Source organism: Oryctolagus cuniculus, chromosome 7, assembly GCF_964237555.1.
Source record: "Oryctolagus cuniculus chromosome 7, mOryCun1.1, whole genome shotgun sequence".
Taxonomy (NCBI): domain Eukaryota; kingdom Metazoa; phylum Chordata; class Mammalia; order Lagomorpha; family Leporidae; genus Oryctolagus; species Oryctolagus cuniculus.
In genome coordinates this window covers 144134936-144148898 of record NC_091438.1, presented here as the reverse complement: position 1 = coordinate 144148898, position 13963 = coordinate 144134936, and the positions used below count along the sequence as shown (strand labels likewise).

Here is a 13963-nt window from a genome sequence, read left to right as displayed (position 1 = left end):
TTGTCAGCTGCACTGCTGCTGCGCTACTGTCAGTGTTCCTTTGTGTGAAGTAGGCACTGGCACGGCTTCGTTTCTTTGTGACGCCCATCCAGGTTTCCCTAAGCCCTGGATCAACTGAGATGGTCCCTGAGCTAGGTGAAGGCTTAGGAGTCTCAGACTCCATATATCATCTGGTCGCAGAGCACTGTCTCCTCAGGCTCTTATTTTAAAGGCAGGGCCTATTACTATCTGGGGGAATGCAGGCTTTCTTGATTTTCCACTGCCTTCACTAAGGGCAGTGATGCGACAGGAGGGGTAAGCGTCAAATAATTCACACCAAGATGCTTTTGCTAAGGTAGATCACTACAATGGCATTTGACAGAGGTTCTTATGGGAGCTGGAGTGGCATGAGACAAATACAGACAATCCATGCATCTGCCCTTCTCAGATACCTCAGCTTCACGCAAACAAAGTCAGCTCGATTCAGAATGAAATCCAAACCACATGCATGTACCCCACCCAAGGCAATCTCATTCATTCTTGCCAATTAAAAAAAAAAAAAAAAGCACAGTTGAGCTGGCTTTCCTTCCCTCAGCTCCAAAACAGCCTGGGCTAACCCCCATCTTCCTCCTAGAAAAGAATGGCTCCAACTACTATTTGTGTCACTGTGTGCTCACGCAGCTTGCACAACTCCCAACACCCCAGAGACTGCAGAAGTAATTTGTACCCTGAACTTGGACCTGGGGGCTTACAGCACAATTAAATGCGTACCAGGGTGGACAAGCCAGCCAGAATCTCCGAGTGTGTATTTGCTCCACTCCTCTTTGGGAAGAGAAGAGGGAGGGCGTTGGGGAGATAAAAACTATTGGCACATTTGAGGCTTCAACGAAGTCAGGCTACATCGAACAGCTCGTGTAATTACAGGCACATTCCCCGACCCAAGATACTGCTCTGTGAACCTCCCACTTTACACACAGAGAATTCTGCTCTGTCATTCCATCTGCAGTTTTTGCTGCAGCCCTTCCTGCCACCCTTCCCACAGATTTCTTTTGAAGCAGGTGGAGGGGGAGGGGGAGGGAACCTAGAGGGTGGTGATAGATAAAGAAAGGGGTGAGGGGAAGAATCTGTACCAAAAAGAGCCTCTCTTTGGGGAGGGGTGGGATGCATTTCGCATTACCTAGGGAAGGCAGATGGGGGAGAAATAGGACCGTGGGAGGAGAAGGAAACTAAATAAAGAGCACCAACGACCCCTGAGGGCAAAGCACAGGCTCTCCGAGGCACTCACTCAGGCTGCCCAGCTGTCGGATGACATTTGCCAGGGTGATGTTGGTCATGCATTCCAGCTCGCTTCTAACTCTGGGCAGCGTCTGCCGGCACAGGTGCCTTGGCTCGATGTTCCTCGTCACTAACGGCATGGTGGACCTGCTTCAGGCGATGTTCTCAATGATGAAAAACAACCTCAAAAAGAAATAACAGGAAAGTATTACTCAACCACAAATTCCAGGCACACTTGGGTTAGTCTTTTTTTGTGTGTGCTGATCTAAAACAGCTTAAAGGAGCCTGTGTCATGGCACAGCAGGTTAAGCCCCTGTCTGTGATTCCAGCATCCCGTCTGAGTACCAGTTTGAGTCCTCGCTGCTCTATTTCCGATCCAGCTCCCTGTTAATGTGCCTGGGAAAGCAGTGGAAGATGGCCCAAGTACTTGGGCTCCTGCCACCCACATGAGAGACCTGGATGGAATTCCAGGCTCCTAGCCTTGGCCTGGTCCAACCCTACCCATTACAACCACTTGGGGAGTATACCAATGGATGGAAGATTTCTTTCTTTCTTTCTGTAATTCTGCCTTTCAAATAAATAAATAAATCTTTTTTAAAAAATAAAACAGCTTAGGGGCCGGCGCTGTGGCATAGCAGGTAAAGCCGACACCTGCGGTACCAACATCCCATATGGGCGCTGGTTTGAGTCCCCACTACTCCGCTTCCGTCTGCAATGCTGGCATCTCATGAGCACAGGTTCGAGTCCCAACTACTCCACTTCCAATCCAGCTCCCTGTTAATGCACCTGGGAAAGCAGACATGGCCGAAGTGCTTGGGCCCCTGCACCCACATGGGAGTCCTGGATGAAGCTCCAGGCTGCTGGCTTCAGAATGGCCTCGCCCTGGCCATTGTGCCTTTTTGGGGAGTGAATCAGCAAACAGAAGATGTTGCTGTCTCCCTGTTAACTCTGCCTTTCAAATAACTAAAATAAATCTTAAAATAAAATTCTGAACTAGTAACTGTTGACTGAGGTATACAGCAGCCTAAAATCTTAAAGTCACAACTATTGCTCTGACCAACAAAAGTCCCCAGAAGCAAAGAGATATGATCAGAAAAACAGCCCATTCAGTAGATGGATGGTGCACATCCTTTCCTTGGAATGCCCATACCCAGATTCCAAGCAACCAATTATAAAGATCAAAACGAGGCCGGCGCCGTGGCTCAACAGGCTAATCCTCCACCTGCGGCGCCGGCCGGGTTCTAGTCCCGGTCGAGGCATCGGATTCTGTCCCAGTTGCTCCTCTTCCAGTCCAGCTCTCTGTTGTGGCCTGGGAATGCATTGGAGGATGGCCCAAGTGCTTGGGCCCTGCACCCCATGGGAGACCAGGAGAAGCACCTGGCTCCTGGCTTCGGATCAGCACGGTGCGCCGGCTGCAGCGCACCAGCCGTAGTGGCCATTACGGGGTGAACCAACGGCAAAGGAAGACCTTTCTCTCTCTGTCTCTCTCTCTCTCTCACTGTCCACTCTGCCTGTCCAAAAAAAAAAAAAAAAAAAAAAAAAAAGATCAAAACGAACTTCTGGGGGCCGCCATTGCGGTGCAGCTGGTTAAGTCATTGCCAGCAATACTGGCATCCCATATGAGCACTGGTTCAAGTCTGGGTTGTTCCACTTCCAGTCCAGCTCCCTGCTAATATGCTTGGGAAAGCAGGATAAGATGACCCAAGTATTTGGGTCCTTGCCACTCAGGGTGAGAGACCCAGATGGAGTCCATGGCTCTTGGCTTCATTCTGCCCAGCCCTGGCAGTTGCGGCCATCTGGGGAGTAAACTAGCACATGGAAGATCTCTTTCTCTAACTCTTTCAAATAAATTAATAAATCTTAAAAAAAAAATAGCTTATGTCTTCTGATAATCTCCACATGGAAATGAAGCTGCCAATGGTGATTCCATTGGTATACATCAGGATTTAACCTCTCTAGGTCTTCCTGGATAGGTGACTGTTAATGTACAACTAAAGACTACCTGCCAGTATCTATTAATATTACTAACATTTAGTCTGTAAACTGACAGAATGAAAGAATATCAAGGAAAATTGTACACGTTCAGTATGTCAAACATGAGGCTGAGCAAACTGCTCTAAGATCCTCTGATCCTTTCTCTTCTACCCAACAGCTCCCCTTCTTCCTCTCACTCAGTTCCATACATGCGGGCTCCAGAGACAGCAGGAAGTGTCTGGAGCTGATCTGGAAACTTTACCAGTTAGTGTTTCTTTTCTGGTTGGTTGCTGAGCCCCTTTTCCCAGGGAAGTCCTTCATATTCATGCTGAGCTGTTTTAGATATACCAAACTCCTAGCTTTCTGAGGAAAAGCAGTGTTCTTAAAAAAAAATTATTTATTTTATTTCAGAAACAGAGAGACAGAGAAGGAGACCAAGAGAAAAACTGAATGAGCAAGCGAGTGCACTCATGCACTGGTTCACTCCCCAAATGGCCTGGGGATAGGTCAGGCCAGGAGCTTGGGAACTCAATCCAGGTCCCCACAGGGGTGGCAGGAACCTTACCAGCTGAGCCATCACCACTGCCTCGAGGGTCCACATTAGTAGGAAGCTCCAAGGTAGGCTTAAAATACTAGGCCAGAAGCCAGCCACACAGAGGAGGTTTAAACCTCTAAAAAATGTGTATGACTACAGTCAAGGCACACTGGGCTTATCCTGTTCCCTTAGCTTGTGAACCTAAGGAAGTCTAAAATGGCCTGTTTCTGTGCTTGGAAGAATGGCAAGTTCACTTCACAGGAAAAGTTAAACCATAAAGGTAACATATCCGAGTTCACAATATATAAAATTCCTCGGCCGGCTCCACGGCTCAGTAGGCTAATCCTCCGCCTTGCGGCACCGGCACACCGGGTTCTAGTCCCGGTCGGGGCGCCGGATTCTGTCCCGGCTGACCCTCTTCCAGGCCAGCTCTCTGCTGTGGCCTGGGAGTGCAGTGGAGGATGGCCCAAGTGCTTGGACCCTGCACCCCATGGGAGACCAGGAGAAGCACCTGGCTCCTGGCTTTGGATCAGTGCAGTGCGCCGGCCGCAGTGCGCCAGCCGGTGAACCAACGGCAAAGGAAGACCTTTCTCTCTGTCTCTCTCTCTCACTGTCCACTCTGCCTGTCAAAAAAAAAAAAAAAAAAAAAAAAAAAAAAATCCTCAAAAAGGAATAAAAGGCAAAAACAAAGGTTTACTTAGATGAAATCTTAAAACAACAGCTCATCACCAAAAAAGTAGATTGTGCATACAAAATGTTTAAACCAAACTGAACACCATAAAAGACCAGAGATCTTAAAAAGCGAAACAACAACAACAACAAAGGGTTGAGGAACCAAGAGAAGAAAAAGCAGCAGCCCTTCAGGCTCAAGGGGGGTGGAACCTTTGGAACAGACTGCTCCTTGTTGTGGACACTCTGCTCTGCCGCAGTAAAAATAAAACAGGAAGCCAGCAGCTTGGGGAACAAGATTTCCTGTCACCAACAGCAACAGCCCAAGAACCAAGAGAATCAGCTGTTTGCTTATAACTTTGAACCTCCCTTTAATAGTCACTGTGTGGCAGCTGTGCCTATCTTAGGGGTGCAGAGGTGTTTCCTGAATGCCTGTCTACTGTCTAAGGAAATGATTTCCATTCCGTTTCTCTGCTAAGTTCCTCCTTTGACTCAACAGGTTTTCTAATCCAAACTTTGGACTTTCCATTTAACTTTTTTCTTTTACCTAATGTGAAAGTATCAGTCACTAAGACACAAGCTTTAGTAACACAGTGGAAGAGAAGTCCGAACAGGAAAGGAAGCAGAGACGGCCAATAAGAGGACCTTTGCAAGGTTCTGACACTATCCTCTGGATGCTCTTAGATTGCCAATTTTCAGGCTTTCTGAAAAAACCAGAAATTCAGAGCACAGCCAAGAATGATTGAAAACAGCCACTGTGGCTCCCTCCACTCACAATCACTTGAGTATTGTTCCAGCTTCTCAGAGGAGCTAAAAGAGCCAGACCACCTTGAAACTGTCGAATGCGACCACTGACAGCACATTCCAGACTTTCCCCCGGACACCTAATGGAAATTGGATTCCAGATGGCTAGTAAATGTCAGACCTGGGAGGGGGGCTGGGGAGGGGGAGAGGTGCGGATTCTAACACCTCAGTACTCTGGCATTTATGTTCTCCAAGTGCTTTGGGTAGGCAGACGTGAATGGAGTTAACTCCATGTCACCTGGCTGGACTTGACCTGGAATCAAGTTTTCAATAGCAAGATACCCCCTCTTGCCAAAAAAGCCAACACCTATAACCAGCTGGGGAGTACTCAAGAAATAACAACATGTCAATATCCACCAAGACAAAAAAATTAGAAAAGTGTATCTTCTATTTATAGAAAAACATTCCGTTTTTTTCAAAGCCACCAAATAAGACGAGATTCCCTGTGATACAAAATTACCTGCTCCATGGTTTAGATTTCTCCTGGATAACCAAGGTTGTCTTCTGCACAAGTATGGAATTACATATGATCTGAACTACGACAGTAAAAGTCCTGCATTACAGTAGAGAAAAACTTACGAATGGGTAAAAAGACTTTTACCAGGTTCTTGATTCTCTCAATTTAGCTTCAATATGTAGAAAATTCACGGGCTTTGAAATTGAGATATACTTGGATTAGAACCCTGACTCTAATACTTACTTGTGATGTTTGGTAATTTTCCTAGAGATTTTAAATAATACATATAACATATGTAAAGTGCCCACAACAGGGTTAAGAAAAAAGAAGTATTTATTTGTCGTTCCTTGAATTAACCACACCTTCCTGAAGAATCAATTCTAGTCACTGATAAATACTCAAACATTCCAGAAAAAAAATTTCAGGGGTTTGGTTTTGTGGTGCATTTGCGTTAAGCTATGACTTGAGATACTTGCCTGCATCCAATATTGGACTGAAATCGAGTCCCACCTCCACTTTTTTTTTTTTTTTTAAAGATGTATTTATTTGAAAGAGTTACAGAGAGAGGTAGAGACAGAAAGAGAGGTCTTCTATCCACTGGTTCACTTCCCAACTGGCTGCAACGGTTGGAGCTACACCGATCCGAAGGCAGGAGCTAGGAGTCTCTTTCAGGTCTCCCACGTGGGTGCAGGGACCCTAGGACTTGGGCCATCTTCTACTGCTTTCCCAGGCCATAGCAGATAGCTGGATAGGAAGAGGAGCAGCCGGGCCTCGAACCGGCGCCCATATGGGATGCCGGCGCTCAGGCCAGGGTGTTAACCTCCACTTCTTGTCCAGCCTCCTGCTAATTTGCCTGGGAAGCAACAGATGATGGCCCAAGTGTTTGGGTTCCTGCCACCCACAAGGGGAAATGGATGGAGTCCCGGCTCCTGGCTTCAGTCTGGCCCAGCCCTGGATGTTGCAGGTATTTGGGGAGTGAACTAGAACATGACGATATCTTGATCTCTCTCCCACCCCTTTAGAAATAAATTAAATCTTAAAAAAAAAGAAAGAAAGAAAGAAAGATCTTTGAAAGGCAAGGAGAAAGAGAGACAGGACCGATTCATTCCCCAAAAATTCATTAAGACCTGAGGCTGGGCCAGGACAGGAGCTGAAGTTGGAAGTCAAGAACTCAAGTCCGGTCTCTTACACAGGTGGCAGGAACCCAACTACTTAAACCATCACCTGCTGCCTCTCAGGGTTTGCATTAGCAAGAAGCTAGGATCAGGAACTGATATATGCGAACCCAGAAACTGTGATATGGGGACATGGATGTCCTTTTTCATTTTTTTTTTTTTAAAGATTGATGTATTTTATATTTTGAAAGGCAGTGTCAGAGAGAAAGAGACAGGAAGAGATCTTCCATTCACTCCCCAAATGGCTATAATAGCTGGGACTTGGCCAGACCAAAGCCAGGAACCTGGAATTCTATCCTGCTCTCCCATATGGGTGATAGGGGCCCAAGTACTTGGGCCATCTTCCACTGCTTTCCCAGGTACATTAGCAGGGAGCTGGATAGGAGGGAGTAGAGTAGCTGGGACTCAAATAGGCATTTCAATATGGGATGCTGACGTTACAGGTAACAGTTTAACCCACTGTGCCACAACACTAGCCACATAGGTGTTTTTCCCCCCAATGTTTCATTTATTTTTCAACTACTTGAATAGCTGAGAGAGGGAGGGAGAAGAGAGAAAGAGAGAGAGTCTCCATCCACTGGTTCACTTCCCAAATGCCCCCAACAGCCAGGGCTCTATCCAGGTCTCCAACATGGTTGGCAGGGTCCCAAGCATTTGAGCAATCACCTGCTGCCTCCCAGAATGCCTCAGCAGGAAACTGGTTCAGAAGTAGAGGTTCTGGAACTCAAACCTGCACTCCTACATGGAATGCAGGTGTCCCAAGTGGCACCTTAATCTGTTGTGCCACATCTGCCCAAGGGATGTGGTTGTCTTAACCACAAAGCTAAATGCCTACCTTTAATAACGTTTTTTTTTAAAAATTATGTTTTCTAAAAAACATTTATTTTATTTCAAAGACAAAGGTGGAGATTTCCCATCTGCTGGTTCACATCCCAAATGCCTGCAAAAGTCAGGGCTGGGATATGCTGAAGCCAGGAGCTGGGAACTCAATCTGGGTCTCCTACATCGGTGGCAAGGATCCAATTACTGTTGCCTCTCAGGGTATGCATTAGCAAGAGGCTAGTGTCAGGAGCTGATATATGGTAACCCATGGATATGGGTGTCTTTTTTTTTAAGATTTTTTTTTTTGGACAGGCAGAGTGGACAGTGAGAGAGAGACAGAGAGAAAGGTCTTCCTTTGCCGTTGGTTCATCCTCCAATGGCTGCCACGGCCGGCGTGCTGCGGCCGGCGAACTGCGCTGATCCGATGGCAGGAGCCAGGTACTTATCCTGGTCTCCCATGGGGTGCAGGGCCCAAGGACTTGGGCCATCCTCCACTGCACTCCCTGGCCACAGCAGAGAGCAGGTCTGGAAGAGGGACAACTGGGAAAGAATCTGGTGCCCTGACCGGGACTAGAACCCAATGTGCCAGCGCCGCAAGGCGGAGGATTAGCCTACTGAGCCGTGGAGCCGGCCGAGGAATTTTATATATTGTGAACTCGGATATGTTACCTTTATGGTTTAACTTTTCCTGTGAAGTAAACTTGCCGTTCTTCCAAGCACAGAAACAGTTAGAACCCGTTGTGCCAGCGCTGCAAGGCGGAGGATTAGCCTACTGAGTCGTGGCGCCGGCCTATTTTATATTTTGAAAGGCAGAGTGTCAATGAGAAAGAGAGGGAAGGAGGGAAGGAGAGAAAGAGAGATAGAGAGATCTTCCATCTGTTAGTTTCCTTCCCAAATGGCCACAACAGCCAGAGTTGGGGCAGGCCAACATCAGGAGCCTAGAACTCCATTCAGGTTTCTTACGTGGGTGCAGGGGCCCAAGCACTCAGGCTATCTTCTGCTGCTTTCCCAGGTGCGTTAGCAGGGAGCTGGATGGGAAGCAGAGCAGCAGGGACTCCAAATGACACCTACTAGGGATGCTGGCATCGCAGGTCGCTTAACCTGTTGTGCCACAACATTAGCTCCATAAAGTTTATTCATTAAAGTGCTAGGGTGGGGAGGGGCGGCGCTGTGGCGCAGTAGGTTAATCCTCCGCCTGTGGCGCCAGCATCCCCTATGGGTGCCAGTTCTAGTCCTGGCTGTCCTTCTTCCAATTCAGCTCTGTTATGGCCTTGGAAAGCAGTAGAAGCAAGTGCCTGGGCCCCTGCACCTGCGTGGGAAGACCAGGAAGCCTGGCTCCTGGCTTCGGATCGGCGCAGCTCCAGCCATTGTGGCCATCTGGGGAGTGAACCAACAGAGGGAAGACCTTTCTCTGTCTCTTCTTCTCACTGTCAAATAAATGAATAAAATCTTAAAAGAAAAAGTGTCATGGGGGCCAGAGTTGTGACATAGTGGGTAAAGCTGCCACCTGCAGTGCCGGCATCCCATATGAGTGCCAGTTTGAGTCCTGGCTCTCCTCCCTCTCTCTGAAAATCTGCCTTTCAAATAAAATCAATAAATCTTTTTTTTTTTTTTTCAAGTGTCATGAATAGGGCTGATATTGTGGCACAGAGGCATAAGCCGCTGCCTCATGCTGGCATTCCACATTAGAGGACCAGTCAACTCCTGGCTGCTCTGCTTCCAAAACAGCTTGCTGCTAATGCACCTGGGAAGGCAGCAGAACGTGGCCTAAGTACCCAGACTCCTGCCACCCACGCAGAAGACCCAGAGTTCCTGGCTTCTGGCTTCGGACTGGCATAACCCCAACTATTGCAGCCATTAGGGGAGTGAACCAGCAGATGGAAGCTCACTCTCTCTCTCTTGTTCTCTGTCTCTCCCTGCGAATCTGCCTTTCAAATAAATTTTAAAAACCTTGGGAAAAAAATGTGTCATGAAAAGACCTAAACACTAGTGCCAGTGACAGAAATAAAGAGGATGAGGGGCCAGGGATGCGGTACAGTAGGTAAAGCCTCTGCCTGCAATGACACGGCCTATGTGGGCACTGGTTTGAGTCCTGGCTTCGGTGCTTCTGATCCAGCTCCCTGCCTACGCGCCTGGGAAAGCAGCGGAGGATGGCCAAATCCTTGGGCTGCTGCACCCACGTGGGAGACCCGGAAGAATCTCTGGCTACTGGCTTCAGCTCAGTAGAGCCCTGGTCATTACAGCCATTTAGAGAGTGAACCAGTGGATGGAAGACTTCTTTCTCTCTGCCTATCCCTCTCTCTCTAACTCTTTCAAATAAATAAAATAAATCTTTTTTTTTTTTTAAAGAAATAAATAGGACATGAAGACATACAAGAAAATAGTAGTTCTTAATTGGAAAAACATTTGGGTACATGGAAGAAAGGAATGATGTCTTTATGCAATCAGTACTGGTCTTTTCCGGTCATACTTTGATAAGGAGAATTATAAGCTATAGTGGCACTTGCTAATTTGAGGATTTGAGAAGATCTTACCCTGGAGGATGTTACATAGGAGAAGAATTAAATTAGAACCACTGGGGAGACAAAAGTTACAGGGAAACAGACAAGTTTTTCTAGTTCCTTTTCAGCAGTGCAGTCCTACAATAGAACAGGTTCACTTTAGATAACATTATGAGATCCCATGCCCTATGCTCTGCCACAAAGTAGCTATCAGGTAGGTTGGGGGAGAAATTCCTAGAGTGTAAGAAGGTGCTGGGAGGACACACTAGATAACACTGACAGTGCCTTCTAAATCAAAGATGTCAGAAGTCTCATTCTGGGCTTGAGTTTCCTCATCTATGAAACAGAGGGACTAAGCTAAGTGATCCGAACCTTTGTTCCTTCTATTTATAGAAGTGCTTTACTGTTAACCAAAGAGGGCTGTGGGGCCCATGGGGATCTCCTTCCTGTGTGGGCCTCAGTTTCCCCACTGTACGTAGAAGAGGGTCCCAGAGGCCCAAAGCCCATGTGAGGCTGCACTTGGCCTGTCACACACCTGCCGCCCAGCGCCCACTGCAGGAGATCTGATCTTTAGGCAGCTTTCCAGCTCTAAGGTGTCTGGATTTGCTTCTACATAAGCTGTTTTTTTTTTTTTTTTAAATTTTTATTTTTTTGACAGGCAGAGTGGACAGCGAGAGAGAGAAACAGACAGAAAGGTCTTCCTTTGCCGTTGGTTCACCCTCCAATGGCCGCCGCAGCCGGCGCGCTGCGGCCAGCACACCGCGCCGATCCAATGGCAGGAGCCAGGTATTTATCCTGGTCTCCCATGGGGTGCAGGGCCCAAGCACTTGGGCCATCCTCCACTGCACTCCCTGGCCACAGCAGAGAGCTGGCCTGGAAGAGGGGCAACCGGGACAGAATCCGGCGCCCCGACCGGGACTAGAACCCGGTGTGCTGGCGCCGCAAGGCGGAGGATTAGCCTAGTGAGCCGCGGCGCCATCCCTCTACATAAGCTGTTCTAACGTCCTCACCCAGCCAGCTCTCACTTGTACCCTGAACAGAGGCTCAGGATCACAGAAAGAGGTAGATCATGCCATGAATCCAAGTCTCTTCTTCAGGTCTGAATTCAGTTAAGTTACCAGGACCTGTGAGATCCAGAATGGTCCAAAAGACATTCCAGACTGAGGCTTAGGTTAAGTTATTTATAACATGCAAGGCTCCCAGACTGATCTGGGAGTTGGCTACCCAAATATGTCCAAAGGAAAAACTGGTTTTGCAGCCAGTTCCAGACACTCAGGTCAGACCCGGCAGCAAATCCCATCTTCATTCTGAGCCAGTTTTAGTAAGAGACTTGAGAATAAGTCTGAGAACAAATAAAAGACTTCTAGGCATCCTTTCTCACCACAGCCTGGCAGTCCCCTGACTGGTCTGGACTCAGTGCCATGATGGGATTCATGCTTTGAAATGGAAACTGGCTGAGGTGTCATTTCAGGTCTCTTCAGGGAGAGTCTTCACTACTATACACTGGAAATTATCATGAATACTGACATGTCCTATTTGGTCAGTGTAAAGTAAAAAAGAGGGACCAGCACTGTGGTGTAGTGGGTAAAGCTGCTGCCTGTAGTGCTGACATCCCATATGGGAGCTGGTTCGTGTCCCAGCTGCTCCACTTCTGATCCAGCTCTCCACTATGGCCTGGGAAAGCAGTGGAAGATGGCCTGAGTCCTTGGGTCCCTGCACCTGAGTGGGAGAACAGAAAGCTGCTCCTGGCTTCGGATCGGCACAGCCATCTGGGGAGTGAACCAGCAGATGGAAGACTTCTCTCTCTCTCTATGCCTATGCCTGTCTGCATTTCAAATAAATAAAATAATCTTTAAAAAAGTCAAAAAGAGACTTTGACATTCACCCACTTTCTCAACTCCCACAACTCTGCTCCCAACAGTGTGGAGTGGGGGTGAAGTAAGCTGGGGACTGGAGGGATGGAAGAAGGTAACAGGGTGGGCTGCACATCAGAGGGAGACACCAGGCCCTCAAGCATACTCCACACTCTGAATTCCTACTATTACCATGACAGAAGAAGAGATGACTGCTAGTGCTGGCAGTGATGTTTATTACTAGCTGTTTACGATAAATAAACAATGCTACATTTAGAGCCAAGGTCATGGATAACACCTGCAGAGTTCTATGGTCACATCCAAAAAGCACGTAAATCTTAAGCGCATAGCAATAACCACCACAACAGAAATGCTTCCCGAGGCAGTTCCTCTTTGAAACATACCCCCAGAGTGCTGATCAGCAGTAGCAGGGGACAGGAACATGTGGGGATGCTGTATGCGAGGCAATTAGGACTTCTGCTTTCACTTCAGCATTTCCCACTGTTCTGTGTTAACAACACTTTGGATGGGGGCATAGGAGAAGAGGTTTACTTCATAGTTTCCTCTTTGACAAGACAAATTTCTTTGTGTTAACACATATTTGTTCCATAGAATTCAAGAATTTCAGCTGAAAAGTCAGCCATTTGACTTCAGAGTGATAGACACTGATATTAAGTATGTGCACTATAATGATTAAGCTATGAATTTACTAATGCATATAGCAGTCACTAGCACCATGCAGCAGCTACAAGAACAAATTTCTCATTATAAGCTTAAGCACCCACCCACTTCCTATAGAAATACAGGGTGGGGCTAAACTGACAAATACAATCAGACTGTCTCCAAACACAGGGAATTCCTGACAAATCAGTTTAGGTCACTAAAACAGTGTCCAAAAGAGCCAGCGGGACAGAAATGGAACTCTTGGAGTGGACGGAGTCAGAATCTGACTGGGAGAATCAACAAAAAGAGCTTACTTGTGATTTAAAACCAAGAGAAATCTCCAATTTCATAAAGGAATGATACCAGCTCTGGGCCCATATTCAATCAATATAAGGCTCTTACTTGTCTTGATTTGGCTTTGAGACAACAGCCCAGGAAATAGGACTTCTAAACTCTAGTACCTTATTCCTTGAGCACATTGTACATCTATCAAGGACTATTCACACCTGGTAATTCCATAACTTTCTATTATCTTCTGGGGCAATTCCACCTTTTGTTCTTACCTTTATTACTCTTCAGGCTCTAATCATAGCTTTGCCCTTAAAACTAAAATTGGGGGATCACTTTTGCTTTCAAAACTGGTTCCTTCTAGTATCAATTTTTCCATAGAAAACCACCTAGTAAATGGCCAAAATTGGGCTCCTTATAAAAAGATTTATTTATTTATTTATTTGCAAGGCAGAATTACACAGAGAGGGAGAGACACAGAGACAGAAAGAGACACCTTCCATCCACTGGCTCACTTACCCTGCAAATAGCCGCAACGGCCAGGGCTGGGCCAGGCTGAAGCCAGGATCCTGAAACTCCATCTGGGTCTCCCATGTGGGTGGCAGGGCCCAGGCACTTAAGCCATCTTCTCCCATTTTCCTAAGCACATTAGCAGGGAGCTGGATCCGAAGTGGGTAGCAGCTGAGACTCAAACTGGTATCATATGGAATATTGGTGTTGTAGGTAGAGGCTTAACCTGCTAAGCCATAACACCAGCTCCTGGGCTCTCTTTTTAATAGGATACATCTGATTGTCCAAAAGAAGATATATTTACCTGAAGTCAGAAACCTGGATTCTAGTTCTTAGTCTAATGATGACTGGCAATCAGGGATAAAATTTAAATTCATCCAGCAATGAGCTATGGCAAGAAATGCTCCGGAGTTGCTATACCAAGCTGAGATTATTTTTAAAGATTGAATTATTTATTT

At 46.9% G+C, this 13963-nt stretch overlaps 1 protein-coding gene across 1 annotated transcript in view; it reads right to left on the bottom strand.

Moving 5' to 3' along the window:
- Window positions 1-13963, bottom strand: part of WASF2 (WASP family member 2) — a 94921-nt gene that overhangs the window by 19012 nt on the left and 61946 nt on the right. Inside the window, exon 2 of the mRNA XM_002716090.5 lies at window positions 1265-1437. Coding sequence (XP_002716136.1) covers window positions 1265-1394 — 130 coding nt within the window. The 5' untranslated portion in view covers window positions 1395-1437. The remainder of the gene's footprint in view (window positions 1-1264; window positions 1438-13963) is intronic.